Below are 16228 nucleotides of genomic sequence, written 5' to 3' on the forward strand. Positions count from 1 at the left end.
GCAACGCCACGCTGAAAGCGGCAAGACAATCAGTGGTCTGCGTTTCTGTGTGGGTGGTCGAGTGCCATCGAATCCTTCCTGCGTGGGTTGCGCGTAGAATGAGGAACGACTCGAACAGGGGTGAGACCGCTGCGGGAGGACGTCTGCGTGATGTGCTTCCTTTCCTTGTTTGTGCCGCTTGCTCGTCATGTCTTGCTTTTGTGCTGTTTTATCTGGCAATCTCCTACTCGCATCACGTCTTGTCCATACATCGTAGAGCGCAGTCAAGTCGGCAGTCGAGCATGCATCAACTCTGAGCGGTCTCGTGGGCTTCTTGAATTGCTTCAGAACTGTATCAACTCTCTCTTTCAACATAAAAGTCCCTGTTTGCCAGGTCTTCCCGCTGCCGTCGTCGGAGCTGACACAGTGAGCCTTGCCATCGACTCGACAGCTCTTGACCAATTTGGCCTGCGTTTTGAACCATCGCAATCTCGCGTTAATGACTCGGCCTTGAGACGCGTGTTCCTGTAAACAATGTAAGATACTCCGTGTAAACACCTGTTAGCGTCCAGTAGGGCCAGACTAGAGTCAACGAGCATCCTGACAACAGCCTTTATGGTCGCGCTCTCCTGGATCACTCCCACCCAACACAACGGGCGCCCACTTCGCCCACCGCCTTCCAACAGCGTCAAGGCGGTCAGCGAGTCGAGTCCCTCTAGGCCCTGTTTGTTTTCTCGGACCCCGCGCAGCGTACCAATTGGCCAACCACAGCGCCCTGTCGCGATGCACCCGCTGGGACGTGGGAGGTGGGTCGTCTGTAATTCGTACGGTGAGGCTATCCGAGACTCGGCTCTTTCAGAGACACTCACTGGACAAAGAGCGTTCATAGAGGATGCCCCACGCGTTTCGCGGTGTCAGTCATCCACTGTTCGCACGGTGGGACTAGAGTGGCACTATACTGTTAGTTGATTGGTCGGATGCATATACGCAGAAAAAGTTGTAAGAGCAACCAAGGCTGGCAAAAAAAAAAAAAAAAGAGGGCGACTCGGGGACTAGTCAGAGATTTTCTTTGCGAGAAAGCTTTTCTCGCGTCTCTTTTGCTTCCTCTCTGTCTCTCTTCCTCTCTTCCTCCCTCTCTTCCCCTCCTCCCCTGTTATACCATCTCTTCTTCAAAGGACTCACCTGTGTACAATCTCAAGACACAGCCGTCTGGCGAAGAAGCAATTGGTAGAACTGCGAGACAGAGACACTCCGCTCGAACACGCCTGCCGCTCTGCTGCCCTTCTCTCGCCTGTCCCGACACCTCGACCGAACCCGTTCACTCGACTGTTCTGCCGCCTGTGTCGTTGCAAAGGGCTGTCGGCCGGACGAAGAGTCATCTCTCGCCGTCGCCGTCGTCGTCGTCGTTGTTCTCAACTCGCTTCTTCCCTCGTGTTTTGTTTCTTCCTTTTCGTCTTCTCCCCAGCCGACATGGCCCCTCCATTCTTCCCCCCGGCCTCGGGCCGCGTCTTCGACAGCGAGGCCGCCGAGAAAATGGTCAGCCTCGAGCTCCAGGACAGCTCCGTGTACCAGGGCTACAGCTTCGGCGCCGACAAGAGCATCGCCGGCGAGCTGGTCTTCCAGACCGGCATGGTCGGCTACCCCGAGTCGCTGACCGACCCCTCGTACCGCGGCCAGATCCTGGTCCTGACCTTCCCCCTCATTGGCAACTACGGCGTGCCCTCGCGTGCCGTCCTCGACGCCCTGCTGGCCGACCTGCTGCCCGCCCACTTTGAGTCGTCGCAGATCCACGTCGCCGGCCTCGTCACCGCCTCGTACGCCGGCGAGGACTTTTCCCACTTTCTGGCCGAGTCGTCCCTCGGCGCCTGGCTCAAGGAGCAGGGCGTGCCCGCCATGCACGCCGTCGACACCCGCGAGCTGACCAAGCACATTCGCGAGTCCGGCAGCATGCTGGGCCGCATGCTTCTTGAGAAGGACGGCGGTCTGTCCAGCGCGGCCGGAGCCACCGGGGCCAATGGGGCCAATGGGGCGACCTCGGCCCTCTCGTCGGCCATCTCGTCGACCCTCTCGTCGATTGTCTCCTCGCCCGCGGTCGGCACCACCAACGGCGCCACCAACGGCACCACCGGCACCACCACCACCACCACCGCGACGACGCCCGCCGACGACGACGTCGTCATCGACCGCTCCCTCCTCGCGCCGTACACCGCCGCCAACTGGCGCCCCCACTTTGAGGCCGTCGACTGGCTCAACCCCAACGCAAAGAACCTGGTCGCCGACGTCTCCATCCGCGCGCCGAAGCTGTTCCGGCCCCCCGCCGACAAGGCCCTCAAGCACCCCTCCGGCCGCACCCTGCGCATCCTGTGTCTCGACGTCGGCATGAAGTACAATCAGCTGCGCTGCTTCCTCAAGCGCGGCGTCGAGGTCCTCGTCGTCCCGTACGACTACGACGTCGCCCGCGCCGCCGCCGCCCACGAGTACGACGGCCTCTTTTTGTCCAACGGCCCCGGCGATCCCGCCACCCTCGACGCCACCGTCCGCAACATTGCCAGTGTCCTCGCCACGAACCAGACCCCCGTCTTCGGCATCTGCCTCGGCCACCAGCTGCTCGCCCGCGCCACCGGCGCCACCACCACCAAGATGAAGTTTGGCAACCGCGGCCAGAACATCCCCTGCACCTCCCTCGTCACCGGCCGCTGCCACATCACCTCCCAGAACCACGGCTACGCCGTCGACGCCGCCAGCCTCGCCGACGGCTGGCAGGAGCTGTTTGTCAACGCCAACGACGGCTCCAACGAGGGCATCATGCACACCAGCCGCCCCTACTTCTCCGTCCAGTTCCACCCCGAGAGCACGCCCGGCCCGCGCGACACTGAGTTCTTGTTCGACGTGTTCCTGGGTGCCGTCCAGACCTGCGCCGTCGACCCCGCCCACCTGGCGCGGCCCGTCCGCTTCCCCGGCGGCACCGCCGCCGAGAACGACCGCCTGCACCCGCGCGTGCACGTCAAAAAGGTCCTCGTGCTCGGCTCCGGCGGCCTGAGCATCGGCCAGGCCGGCGAGTTTGACTACTCCGGCTCGCAGGCCATCAAGGCCCTCAAGGAGGAGGGCATCTACACCGTCCTCATCAACCCCAACATCGCCACCATCCAGACCTCCAAGGGCCTGGCCGACAAGGTCTTCTTCTTGCCCGTCAACGCCGAGTTTGTGCGCAAGGTCATTGTGTACGAGCGCCCCGACGCCATCTACTGCACCTTTGGCGGCCAGACCGCCCTGCAGGTCGGCATCCAGCTCAAGGACGAGCTGGCCGGCCTCGGCGTCCAGGTCCTCGGCACGCCCATCGACACCATCATCACCACCGAGGACCGCGAGCTGTTTGCCCGCAGCATGGAGTCCATTGGCGAGAAGTGCGCCAAGTCCGCCTCGGCCAACACCGTCGAGGAGGCCCTGCACGTCGTCAAGGACATTGGCTTCCCCGTCATCGTCCGCGCCGCCTACGCCCTCGGCGGCCTCGGCAGCGGCTTCGCCAACAACGAGGACGAGCTGCTCGCGCTCTGCCACAAGGCCTTTGCCGCCTCGCCCCAGGTGCTCATCGAGCGCTCCATGAAGGGCTGGAAGGAGATTGAGTACGAGGTCGTGCGCGACGCCCAGGACAACTGCATCACCGTCTGCAACATGGAGAACTTTGACCCTCTCGGCATCCACACCGGCGACTCCATTGTCGTCGCCCCCTCGCAGACCCTCAGCGACGAGGACTACAACATGCTGCGCACCACCGCCGTCAACGTCATCCGCCACCTCGGCGTCGTCGGCGAGTGCAACATCCAGTACGCCCTCAACCCCTTCTCGCGCGAGTACTGCATCATCGAGGTCAACGCCCGCCTGTCGCGCTCGTCCGCCCTCGCCTCCAAGGCCACCGGCTACCCGCTCGCCTTTGTCGCCGCCAAGCTCGGCCTGGGCATCCCGCTCAAGGACATCAAGAACTCCGTCACCCAGGTCACCTGCGCCTGCTTCGAGCCCTCGCTCGACTATGTCGTCGTCAAGATGCCCCGCTGGGACCTCAAGAAGTTTACGCGCGTGTCCACGCAGCTCGGCTCGTCCATGAAGTCCATTGGCGAGGTCATGTCCATTGGCCGCACGTTCGAGGAGGCCATCCAGACCGCCATCCGCGCCATCGACTTCCACAACCTCGGCTTCGCCGAGACCAAGGGCGCCCTCATCGCCATCGACGACGAGCTGCAGACGCCCTCGGACCAGCGCCTCTTTGCCATTGCCAACGCCATGGCCGCCGGCTACTCCGTCGACAAGATCTGGGAGCTCACCAAGATCGACCGCTGGTTCCTCAACAAGCTCAAGGGCCTCTCCGACTTTGCCCGCCGCATGACCGCCCTGACCACCGGCGACATTGTCAAGCGCCCCGACCTGCTGCTCCACGCCAAGCGCCTCGGCTTCTCCGACCGCCAGCTCGCCCTCTTCTGGAGCTCCAACGAGATTGCCGTCCGCCGCCTCCGCCTCGAGGCCGGCATCCACCCCTGGGTCAAGCAGATCGACACCGTCGCCGCCGAGTTCCCCGCCTTTACCAACTACCTGTACCTGACGTACAGCGCCTCCACGCACGACCTGGCCTTTGACGACAAGGGCGTCATGGTCCTGGGCTCCGGTGTCTACCGCATCGGCTCGTCCGTCGAGTTCGATTGGTGCTCGGTGCGCGCCATTCGCACGCTGCGTGCTGCTGGTTTGAAGACCATCATGGTGAATGTGAGTATGGAGGCAGGGCAGCTTGCTGCTTTCTCTCTCCCCCTTGTCGCCCTTTCCTTTCACACATGCATCGTTCTTTCCTCCGTCACGCCACCTGCCGTTCTCTTGCATTGTTTGGGTAGTGCCTGAACGCTCCTTCTCTTTATGCAACTTTGGTAAACACCAGTTGTATCCGTCCCAATTCGGCAACATCCCACCTGTCCTCGGCCCTGGTTGCCATTTACAGCCTCGCGACCTGGACAGTAGGACCATCAACCCACATCACCAACTTCACTTTTGGCTTTTGTCTTGTCTCTTTACACAGTTACACACGTCTACGGCCTCTCTTTGTACGAATGAAATTGCTGACACGCCCTCAAGACGAACCCGGAAACTCTGTCCACCGATTACGATGAAGCGGACCGACTCTACTTTACAAACATCGACCTCGAGACGGTCATGGACATCTACGAGCTGGAGCAGTCGGCCGGCATTCTCGGTGCCATGAGTGGCCAGACACCCAACATGATCGCCCTGCCCCTGCTCCGCGCCGGTGCCAAGGTGCTGGGCACGTCCCCCGAGATGATCGACACGGCCGAGAACCGGTACAAGTTCTCGCGCATGCTGGACCGCATCGACGTGGACCAGCCGACGTGGAAGGAGCTGACGTCGTTTGAGGACGCCAAGGCCTTCTGCGACAAGGTGTCGTACCCGGTGCTGGTGCGGCCCTCGTACGTGCTGTCGGGCGCGGCGATGAACACGGTGTACTCGGAGGCGGACCTGGCGTCGTACCTCCAGCAGGCAGCCGAAGTGTCGCGCGAGCACCCGGTGGTGATCACCAAGTACATTGAGAACGCCAAAGAGATTGAAATGGACGCCGTGGCCAAGGACGGCGTGCTGGTGGGCCACTTCATCTCGGAGCACGTCGAGAACGCCGGCGTGCACTCGGGCGACGCGACGCTGATCCAGCCGCCGCAGGACCTGGAGCGCACGACCATCAAGCGCATCGAGGAGGCCACGCGCAAGATTGGCGCCGCGCTCAACATCACGGGCCCCTTCAACATCCAGTTCATTGCCAAGGACAACGACATCAAGGTCATTGAGTGCAATGTGCGCGCGTCGCGCTCCTTCCCCTTCGTGTCCAAGGTGACGGGCGTCGACCTGATCGAGATGGCCACGCGCGCCATCATGAACCTGCCGTTCGAGGAGTACCCGCCGCTCGAGCTGGCGCCCGGCACCGTGGGTGTCAAGGTGCCGCAGTTCTCCTTCTCGCGGCTGTCGGGCGCGGACCCGATCCTGGGCGTCGAGATGGCGTCGACGGGCGAGGTGGCGTGCTTTGGCGCGGACAAGTACGAGGCGTACCTCAAGGCGCTGGTGTCGACGGGCTTCAAGATGCCGCGCAACAACGTGCTGCTGTCCATCGGCTCATACAAGGACAAGAAGGAGATGCTGCCGTCGGTGGCCAAGCTGCAGCAGCTGGGCTACAAGCTGTTTGCGACGGCCGGCACCGCGGACTACCTGCAGGAGCACGGCATCCCGGTGCAGTACCTCGAGGCGTTTGGCAAGGAGGACGACAACAGCGGCGACGAGACGTCGTCGTCCAAGGCCCAGAAGGGCGAGTTCTCGCTGACGCAGCACCTGGCCAAGAACATGATCGACCTCTACATCAACCTGCCGTCGAACAACAAGTACCGCCGGCCAGCCAACTTTATGAGCAAGGGCTACCGCACGCGGCGCATGGCCGTCGACTACCAGATCCCGCTCGTGACCAACGTCAAGAACGCCAAGATCCTCATCGAGGCCATGGCTCGCCACTACGACCTCGAGGTCAACATCCGCGACTACACCACCAGCCACCGCACCGTCGTGCTGCCTGGCCTCGTCAATGTCGCCGCGTTCGTGCCCGGTCTCGTGGCCGCCGGCGGCAGCACCGACCTGCAGGCGGTGACGAAGGCGTCGATTGCCGCCGGCTTCAGCATGGTGCGCGTGATGCCGCTGGGCGTGGACGGCGCGATCACGGACGTGCGCACGCTCAAGCTGGCACAGCAGAACGGGCGGCGCGCCAGCGCGTACTGCGACTTCAACCTGTCGGTGACGGCGACGTCGACCAACGCCAGCCAGATCAGCCAGGTGGTGTCGGAGGTGGGCTCGCTCTTCATCCCCTTCAACCACCTGTCGGACAACATCAGCAAGGTGGCGGCGGTGACGGCGCACTTTGAGGCGTGGCCGACGCACAAGCCGATTGTGACGGACGCCAAGACGACGGACCTGGCGTCGCTGCTGCTGCTGGCCAGCCTGCACAACCGCCGGATCCACGTGACCAACGTGACGTCGCGCGACGACGTGCGCCTCATTGCGCTCAGCAAGGAGAAGGGCCTGCAGGTGACGTGCGACGTGTCCATCTACGCGCTGTACCTGTCGCAGACCGACTACCCGGGCTGCACGCTGCTGCCGACGGCCGACGACCAGGCGGCGCTGTGGGAGCACATTGCCGTGATTGACGTGTTTTCGGTCGGCAGCCTGCCGTACCAGCTGGCGCACTGGCTGCAGAGCCCGTCGGCTGGTGGTGGTGGTGGTGGTGGTGACGACGTCCAAGTCGACGTCGCAGCCGGCATCGCCGACGCCCTGCCGCTGCTGTTCACGTCCGTCGCCGAGGGCCGCCTGACGCTCGACGACCTGCGTGCGCGCCTGCACGACAACCCGGTGCGCATCTTTGAGCTGCACGACCAGGTCGGCACGGCCGTCGAGATCGAGCTCAACCGCCCCTACACGGTCCCCGCCACCAGCGCGTCGCCGTTTGCCGGCCGCACCATGCGCAGCGCCGTGCAGCGCGTGACGTTCCAGGACGTGGCCGTCTGCCTCGACGGCGAGGTGCTGCCGCTGCCGGGCTACGGCAAGGACATGTCGACGCACAACGCCATGCCGGTGGTGCCGCAGACGCCCGTGTCGCCCCAGATCAAGGCGCAGCAGCAGCAGCAGCAGACCGAGACGACCCCCGACAGCCCGCATGGCAGTGGCCGTCGCCAGTCGGCGCTGCTCTCCAGTGCGCTGCGCACGCGCGTCGGCCTCGACACCTCGGCGGGTGGTGGCACTCTGTCGTCGGCGGCGTCGGGCGGGCTGCTTGGCAGCGCCGCGGTCACGCCCTCGGCGGGCGCCCTGGCCGCCGTGAACGAGGACGCGGCCTACGCGCTGCTTCCCGCACCCGCGACGACGTCACTGGCCGTGCGCTCCGCGCTGCCGTCGCTGCTGTCGCAGCCGTCGTCGTTCAAGAACAAGCCGGTGCTGTCGGTGCTCGACTACGAGCGCGCGGACCTGCACCTGCTCTTCACGGTGGCGCAGGAGATGCGCCTCGGCGTGCAGCGCGAGGGCGTGCTGGACGTGCTGCGGGGCCGGGTGCTGTGCACGCTCTTCTACGAGCCGTCGACGCGCACGTCGGCGTCGTTTGACGCGGCCATGCAGCGGCTCGGCGGCCGCACGGTGGCCGTGGCGACGTCGCACTCGTCGGTGCAAAAGGGCGAGTCGCTGCAGGACACGCTGCGCACGCTGGGCCAGTACGGCGACGCCGTGGTGCTGCGGCACCCCGACGAGCGCAGCGTCGACGTGGCGCGGCGGTTCAGCCCCGTGCCCGTCATCAACGGCGGCAACGGCAGCCGCGAGCACCCGACGCAGGCGTTCCTGGACCTGTTTACGATCCGCGAGGAGCTCGGCACCGTGCAGGGCCTGACGATTACGTTCCTGGGCGACCTGCGCTACGGCCGCCCCGTGCACTCGCTGGTGCACCTGCTGCGGCACTACCACGTGCAGGTGCAGCTGGTCAGCCCGGCCGGCCTGGAGCTGCCGGCGGTGCTGCGCGACGAGCTCAAGGCGCGCGGCCAGCTGCTGCGCGAGGCGCAGGCGCTGACGCCGGAGATTGTGGCGCGCAGCGACGTGCTGTACTGCACGCGCGTGCAAAAGGAGCGGTTCCCGAGCGAGGCGGCCTACGAGCAGGTCAAGAACGCGTACCGCGTGGACAATGCGACGCTCAAGCACGCCAAGAGCAACATGATTGTGCTGCACCCGCTGCCGCGCAACGAGGAGATTGCCGAGGAGGTCGACTTTGACCAGCGGGCGGCCTACTTCCGGCAGGTGAGTGCTTCCCTTGTTGGGGGGGAGGTGGAAGAGACTAATAAAACGAGAACTGTCACTAACTGTTTTAGATGCGCTATGGTCTGTACTGCCGCATGGCCCTGCTTGCCTTGGTCATGTCGACGTAAGGTGGGAGAACAGACGTTTCGGAGAGACAAGGCTGCTTCTGTGTCGACGTGGAAAAGAGTGAGAAGAAAGTTAAAAAGTTTTTTATTTCTTTGCTTCTTTGCATTTCTCGAGATTGGTCGGCCGTGTGTTTTCTTTTTTTGCTTTCTGCTTTCTGCTTCTGCTTTCTGCTGCATGTTGCGTCACTTCATCTCCTAGCTACATAAATTACGCAAACAGGAGCGTAGACTTACACGGGCTCGGAGCCTCTGCATTGGGTGAACGGTGTTTTCGTCATGGCATGCGTGCCATGGATTTCATGACTGGGGCGTTCTATATCTGTCGTGTGTTCTATGGGTTCTGCACTCCGTACGTTGCGTACGTTGCGTGTGTTTGGCGTTTGGGCGTGTATTGTGTTTTATGTATTTGGGTGGATTCACGACGTGTATTTATAGATTATGTGCTCATGTATAATAGTAATGTGTTCTGTGATTTGTTTGTGGTGTGCTCTGTGTTCTATGCTCTGTTCTCTGTAATCCTCTGTCAATCATGCTGCCATGTCTAATGCGTTGTTGAATGTTTCCCCCTGGTCTACCCCCTTGGTCTATGGACTCAGCCGCTTGATCGTCCACGCTTCCGTTCCGTCCGCCTCGCTGCCCACTTGCCGGTCATACACGAACCGGTCGTGCAGCCGGTTCTGCCGGCCCTGCCAGAACTCGACCCGCTCCGGCACAATGCGCAGGCCGCCCCAGAACTCGGGGACTGGGATCGGCGGGTCGTTGTCTTCGTTGTCTTCGTTTTCAGCGTCGCCCTTGCCGAACCGCTGCTCCGCCTCAGCCACCCACTCTTCCAGCTGCGCGCGCCCGTCGTCCTCCGGGTCTGCCTCGCCCTTGGGCACCAGCGTCGCCGACTGCCGCGACGCCCACGCGCCAATGCGCGACCCCCGCACGCGCGTGTCAAAGTAGACCTGCGACTCGGCGGCGGACAGTCGGTTCGCGCGGCCCTCGACGCGCACCTGCCGCTCCTGTGCCTCCCACCAAAACGTGAGCGAGGCCCATGGGTTGCTCGCGAGGTCGTCGGCCTTGCGCGACGTGCCAAAGTTGCTGTACAGGACAAAGCCCTGGTGGTCCAGCTCCTTGAGGTAGACCATGCGCGCGCTCACGCGGCCCGACGGGAAGCGCGCCGTCGACAGCGTGCACGTCTCGGGGTGCGCAATGCCGCCGAGCGCCTTGGCCTCGGCAAACCACGCGTGGAACTGCGCAATGGGCGACGCGGCGTCGAGGTCGCGCTGCCGCAGGCCGCCGCGGTGCTCGTGCTGCAAGAACTGGCCCGCGCGGCCGGGCGTCGACGTGCCCGACGAGTCACCGGTGGTGGGGACGCCGGCGGCCACCTTGGCCGTGTGGGCGGCGGCGCGGGCGGCAATGGCTGCCTGGCCGGCCGGGGAGGACAGCGGCGTGTCGGGCGAGGGGGCGACTACAGGAGCTGTTTAGTACATGGACGTGACCAAGTCGGGTGAGGCCCCGCGGCGAGGCTCGCGGGAACGGCACGTACAGATCAGTTTCTCGTTCTTGGACGAGCCGGCCACAGGCGGGGCTGGCGACGGTGGATAGAGAGCCATTGTGTTTCTCGTCGTATGCAGTGACCGCGCAAATGTTTGAGCAACTCGAAGAACGGCGCTCGTGATACTCTTTTGCAAACCAGGCGAGGGTGGCGAGAGGTGGTGTCGCATGCGGGACAAGCGCCCGGACGTTAACTAGTGGCCGATTGGACCGATGCCGTGGGGTGCTGTGCGTTGCGTGGGATGTTGGACGTAAAAGGCAAAGGAGTGGAAATTGTCGCAACGAACGACGACTGTAAAGCCAATATGGCAGCTAAAAGTGGTGGTGAGTCAACATGCCCGTTGGACTGCCCTTTGTGTTACAAAACGTAAAGCCCGCTCTTTCCTTTGATAGCCGACTGAATCGCCAATTGCCGTTTACAGAAGGTTCGCCCAAAACGGTACGGAGCACGTGACTGCACATATCTCCTAATCTGGACAATCACGCGGACTTTTGTCTTTTAGGATTTTATTTTTCAGAATCTTCGTCTTCGTCTTGGTCAGTCGACCTGCACAAATCTGCCCCCTCTTCTGGGTACCGCGGACACCACTGACCTTGTATGAACGATGTGTGTCGTCCCTACGAGATCGCGAGAGTCTATGTACGGGTGTCGTGCCGCTTTGACCTCACCTTAACTATCACGACGTTCCTCGCGAGACGCACATGGCATCGGTACAAGACTCACAGACATCGACAGAGATCGAACAAGGTCATTACGAACGAACCAGTAAACAATATCATTCCTCTCAGATGGAAAAGCATACATGCGAACGGGGGTATTATCGTACGGCAATGACGATACGACAAGATGGCCAGACTAGACGAAACAAATCAAGGAAACACAAAACACAAAACACAAACGCCAGAACCACCCATGGTCGCTTGCAAAAGGTGATATGAAGGTTACGGGTAAAGGGGACAAGGAAAACAGGTGAGTGGCTGAGTGAGAAACGCCGAAATGCCGCCAAACAGGAAACAACCCGAAATCAGAAGAACTACTGCAGTATTGGGTGAGAAAAGGGAACAACGCCAGGATGTAATCATTGGGACGTGGAAGTCCCATCGCTTTTTTCAACTCAGTGCTCATAGCCAGAGTACCGCCCCAGAGTCTCGGACCGCGACGAGACATGCCGCCGCATGTTGCTCGGGAAGTTGAGCGAGATGACCTTGCTCGTGTCCACGACCGCATCTCGGCTCTCGTCTCTGTCGGTCTCGTTCGCGGTCTCGTTCGCGGCGCCGTGCTTCGCGTCCACCCCTGCCTCTGCCCCTGCCTCTGCGGGGGGTGTCATGAGGGCCATCTCCATCTTTTTGGTGGGCGTTCCCCGCTTGGCGGACGATGGCGAGCCCGCGGCCGACGACAGCGGCACAGCCGACGCCCGCCTGGCCCGCACGGCGTGCGCGCCCGCGCGCCGCATGTCCGCCTTGGCGTCCGCCAGCAGGTCTGCGTCGAGCAGCGGCAGGATCCGGTAGCCGAGGTTCTGCATGATGCAGCGCTCGGTCGCGGCGAGCTGCGCGCCGGTCCACAGGCAGGGGCCAGGCGGGGACGACGACGATGCGCCCCCGGGCGACGGCGACGATGACGGCGACAATGACGACGACATCGACGATGGTCGAGGCGGCGGCGTCGCGCCCCACGCCGTGCAGTAGGCCTGCGCCGGCTGCTGGCTGACAAAGCCGTCGTCGGTAAACTTGGCGGCAATCACGAGTGCGGCCAGGACAATCACTTCGGGGAAGACGGCGTCGATGTGGAGGCCGCCGCGGACACCGTCCGAGGTGAGCAAAGCGGGCGAAGTGGGCGAGGCGGGCGTTGGTGTGGACGTGGGAAAGGTCGGCGTCAGCGGGGAGGGCAGGGTGTGCCGTTTTTTCGAGGACGGCCAGCGACGGCGGCGGGGACCGCGTGGAGGACGACAACGCCGTCGGGGGCGCCGTTGGGGGCGCCGCCGGCGGCGTCAGCGGACACGTCAGCCGCCAGGCGCGGGCAAAACGGCTGTCGAGCGAATCCAAAATACACACGGCCAGGGCGACGGTGTCCAGCGGCAGCGCTGCGCGGGCCAGCATGGCCTGGACGAGGGCGACCGAGGGCGTGGCCAGTGACGCGGCGGGCGGGAGCAAGTTGACGAGGTGGACGGCAGGGCCGAGCAGGGGGCTATCTGACGCGTCGGGGGCTGTCGATGGACCGTGGGCGTGTCCGTGGGCATATCCGTGGGCATATCCATGGGCATGTCCATGGGCGTGCGCCCCCGCATAGGGACTCTGAGCGAGCGACGAGGTGTGGCTCGAAGGCGGTGGCGTGGGCAGGTTGGAGAGCGGGCGGTAGGTGGAGCTAAAGTAGTCCTCGTCAAAGTCATCGTCGCCATCGTCATCGTCTTCGTCTTCGTCTTCCTCGTCATCGGCCTCAACATGGTTGTCGTTGTCGTCATTGTCGTTATCATGGTCGCCCTCGTCGCCCAGAAAGAGGTCTTCGTCGTCAATGGCTGGTGTGTCGGCAAGCTTGCTTGCTGTTGTCCGTGGTGCTGTTGGATCGACTGCGGCGTTGTCTCCTGTCGTCACCGGGGCCGGTCCTGGGTAGCCATGGCCCGCCAGGACGGCGGCGTCTGCAAACTCCATGAGGCGTGGGGGGCCGTGCGGGGGCAGAGTGAAGTCTCAGCGGGCCGGGGTTTAGGTGGAAGAGAACGTGACGTGGAGTGTCCCGCTTGGTTGCGTGGCACAAAAAGATATCCTCTTGTTGGGCTCGACTTCTCAGTGTCGTGTGATGTTGGGTGTCTACGGCTGAGGACCAAGTGTCGTTGTTGACGTGCGTTGGTGGTTTTGCTCTGCTTTGGAGTTCCTCTTGAATATATGTCGTAGTTTTGTGCTTCCTTTTTACCGGACAACAGCCGCTGAAACCAAAGAAATGCAACAAACGGCTGCCCAAGGGGAATTGATCATCGTCATGCGGGGAAGAAGGGTGAGCAAGCAAAAGCATCAAGGAGAGCGTTGGGAGGAGAGTAATAAAAGAGAACACGGGTCGAAGTTGAGAAAGTAAAAAAGAAAAAAGTGAAAAAGAAGAGAGAGGAGAGTGAGCTGCAGCAGAAAAGAAAGAACAGAAAAAGAAGCAGGCCAAGCAAGGCCGAATCGAAACGAAAACGAAAACGTGCTTTGCAGGGCTGCTCAAGGGCTGCACTGCAAAATACGAGCACGCGACCGGAGAGCGGTGAGACGCTGTTTGGTCTGTTTGGTCTGTTTGGTCTGTTTGGTCTGTTCGGTCTGTCTGGGTCTGTTTGGACTCTCCCTCTCCTGCTGTAGTGAATTTGGGTGTGCTTGGCTTGTTTGGTGTAGACTGGTTTCGGGCTTCGTAGTAACTACGTATTCGTGACTAGGCCGCTCGTTTTCAGCCTACTGCAGGCGTCCCTGTCCTGTCTAGTTGATAGTCGATCCAGCGCCAAAAAAGGAGGACCCCTCTTGTTTGCCTTGGCCGTTGGATCTTGGAAGGCTGACTGGAATGTTGTAAAGCCGTTTTGTTACTAAAACGATCGAGGGCCGACTTGGTGGTGTGATGGACGACGGGAGATGACGAGGTGGAGCAAGAAACAGGCTCGTCAGGGATGGACGCAAAGGAGGTAAACGAACCAAGAGTGTGGGAAACGAGGAGATGCGAGAGGGAGAGGGTTACGAGATGAAGCCGGGAGATCCACACCGATGTTATATAGACGTCGCGAGATGAGAAAGAAGGAGCAAAAAGAAAAAGAAAAAAAGGTGAAGTGTCGCCAAGATTGTGTATATACGGAAGACGTGACGTGAACAACAATTATATTATGGCTTTCAACGATGGCGTCCAAATACGGCGTCCAAATATGGCGTCCCGTCTACGTCGCACGTTGCACCTGGGGCATTATCGATAAAGCGTTGGCCAAAACGCAGAAATCTCAAACTTGTTCATAACGACGACAATAAAACCCAATTTACGACGTCCTCCGCAGGTTCGGCAGGTCAAACCGAGCGAAAATTGGGTTTCATATGGAGCAGTGCATGGCTTTTTGGCTTTTTGGCTTCTGGCTTTTTGGCCGAGCCGGGTATTACGGTATTGCGACGTACGTAGCACAAAAAAATCTGTGGACAGGTCGGCACGGGAGCGCAAAAGACGTGCGAAGACGTGCGGAGTGGCAAGCAGCAACCAGGCCACAGCAAACAATGAGGCGAGCGTGACGAGGGGGGGCGGAGTGCAGATGAGTGGGGTGCCGTGACAGGGTTGCGTGGGATTTACGACGAACAAGGTTAAAGACACGAAAGGATGCAGATGCGGATGACAGATGACAGATGTACAGTGCAGTAGGAGACGGGAAGAAAAGGAAGAAGTAAGGATCAATAGAAGCAAGTAAGAATCAACAGAGGTAAGACAAAATGAGACGGGATGAGATGAGACGAGAGGAGAATGCCAATGAGAGGGACGCAGAGAGTCTTGGTGAGAGTTGAGGAGCAAGAAGAGAAAAGAAGCATGGGCGTTTCTGGCTGACGGACAATGTCGTGTTCTCTGCGGCTGAGATGAAGCACAGGAGACCTACAGGGTACGACGGGGATGAGGATGAGGATGCATGCAGAATGTGTGCAGCTGCAGCGGGGGTAGGCTCACAGGTTCTCTGGACGACAAGGGTGGACATTTGCGTTTGTTGGATTTGTTGGATTTGCTGGATTTGCTGGCTTTCATTTGATTTTGTCTTGTTTCTGCTGAGAGCAAAACGGTTGGCCGAGGCTGACTGAGACTGGTTGATAGCCTCAACACGGTCCTTCAGCCTCACCAAAAGAGAGTCCGTAGGCCTGGAACCATGAAGGATTCGCAGTGAGGACCCAAAAGGCAATCCGCGCATGCCTGGACAATGACACCCAGAAAGGAAATTGGTGGTTCGTGCGGTTGCGCAGAAAAGGGACGAAACGCCAGGACGAAAAGAGGATGGTGTTGGCACAAACTGTTCCCTAAACCCAGCCAAGGCACATCGGCAAGCAAAGACGCCCAAAGGGCAAAAACGAAATGAATGGTCCAGCGGGGTCTGTTGGGTGGCTGTTCTCATATTTACGGCGTACACAGTAGTTTGTTCGACGGGCGTTTCACGAACAATACGAGTAATACTCCGATTTGGCGTTGTGACTGACACCGCATACTGCACGTCGTACAGCAGCCAATACGGCTACGGCAGTACTGTATGCCGGCTGCTCCAGGCTTGGCTAATACTGAGGGAATATAGTCTCAGTCGTATTTCAACATTCTTCTTGTATTCCGATTTGGCATTATACTCGGTATACGTAAGCCTGGTTTTTGCCGACCTTTGCCATATTTTTACACCCGCAGTTACAGCCGGCAGACAAATGAAAAGGCACGCAAGACACGACAGACAGCACGTTGAGTCGGGTGTACCTGGACTATACGATGTACGGATCTGGAATACGCACGTACTTTGGCGGTTGAAATAGGCTGTGCGTTTGGCAGAGCCAGTGTGGCAGCCAACGTGTAAATACACAGTAGTCCACGGCGGTCAGAAAAGAACGTAAGATATCAAAAAGAAACGCAAGGACGCAAAACGCCCCTCAAGAAGCAAACCAGCTGAGCAAATCGGCCCACCATCCGATGGCGTCGATTTCTGTGGAGAGCCCCTGATTTAGTCTCCGTGCTGTCCGGCGTTCTTGCAGGACGGACGTCGCACAACAACAAGAAC

At 60.8% G+C, this 16228-nt stretch overlaps 3 protein-coding genes across 3 annotated transcripts; 1 reads left to right on the forward strand and 2 right to left on the reverse strand.

The window, feature by feature from the left end:
• Nucleotides 1-1449: 1449 nt before the first annotated feature.
• SPSK_00652 (carbamoyl-phosphate synthase) lies at nucleotides 1450-8966 on the forward strand (the record flags this gene model as incomplete). Its single annotated transcript, XM_016727602.1, has 3 exons — nucleotides 1450-4734; nucleotides 5095-8838; nucleotides 8910-8966. 3 exons carry the CDS (start codon nucleotides 1450-1452, stop codon nucleotides 8964-8966), a joined length of 7086 nt encoding a protein of 2361 aa, XP_016584492.1.
• Nucleotides 8967-9547: 581 nt separating this feature from the next.
• Nucleotides 9548-10672, reverse strand: SPSK_00831 (pyridoxamine 5'-phosphate oxidase; the record flags this gene model as incomplete). The annotated part of the gene is made up of 2 exons (XM_016727778.1): nucleotides 9548-10425; nucleotides 10495-10672. The coding sequence occupies 2 exons, from the start codon at nucleotides 10670-10672 to the stop codon at nucleotides 9548-9550; spliced, it is 1056 nt and encodes a 351-aa protein (XP_016584493.1).
• A 952-nt stretch (nucleotides 10673-11624) lies between these two features.
• On the reverse strand, nucleotides 11625-13148 carry SPSK_00783 (uncharacterized protein; the record flags this gene model as incomplete). The annotated part of the gene is made up of 1 exon (XM_016727731.1): nucleotides 11625-13148. The coding sequence occupies one exon, from the start codon at nucleotides 13146-13148 to the stop codon at nucleotides 11625-11627; it is 1524 nt and encodes a 507-aa protein (XP_016584494.1).
• Nucleotides 13149-16228: the final 3080 nt, after the last annotated feature.

The sequence above is a fragment of the Sporothrix schenckii genome, assembly GCF_000961545.1.
Source record: "Sporothrix schenckii 1099-18 chromosome Unknown Cont48, whole genome shotgun sequence".
Classification (NCBI taxonomy): domain Eukaryota; kingdom Fungi; phylum Ascomycota; class Sordariomycetes; order Ophiostomatales; family Ophiostomataceae; genus Sporothrix; species Sporothrix schenckii.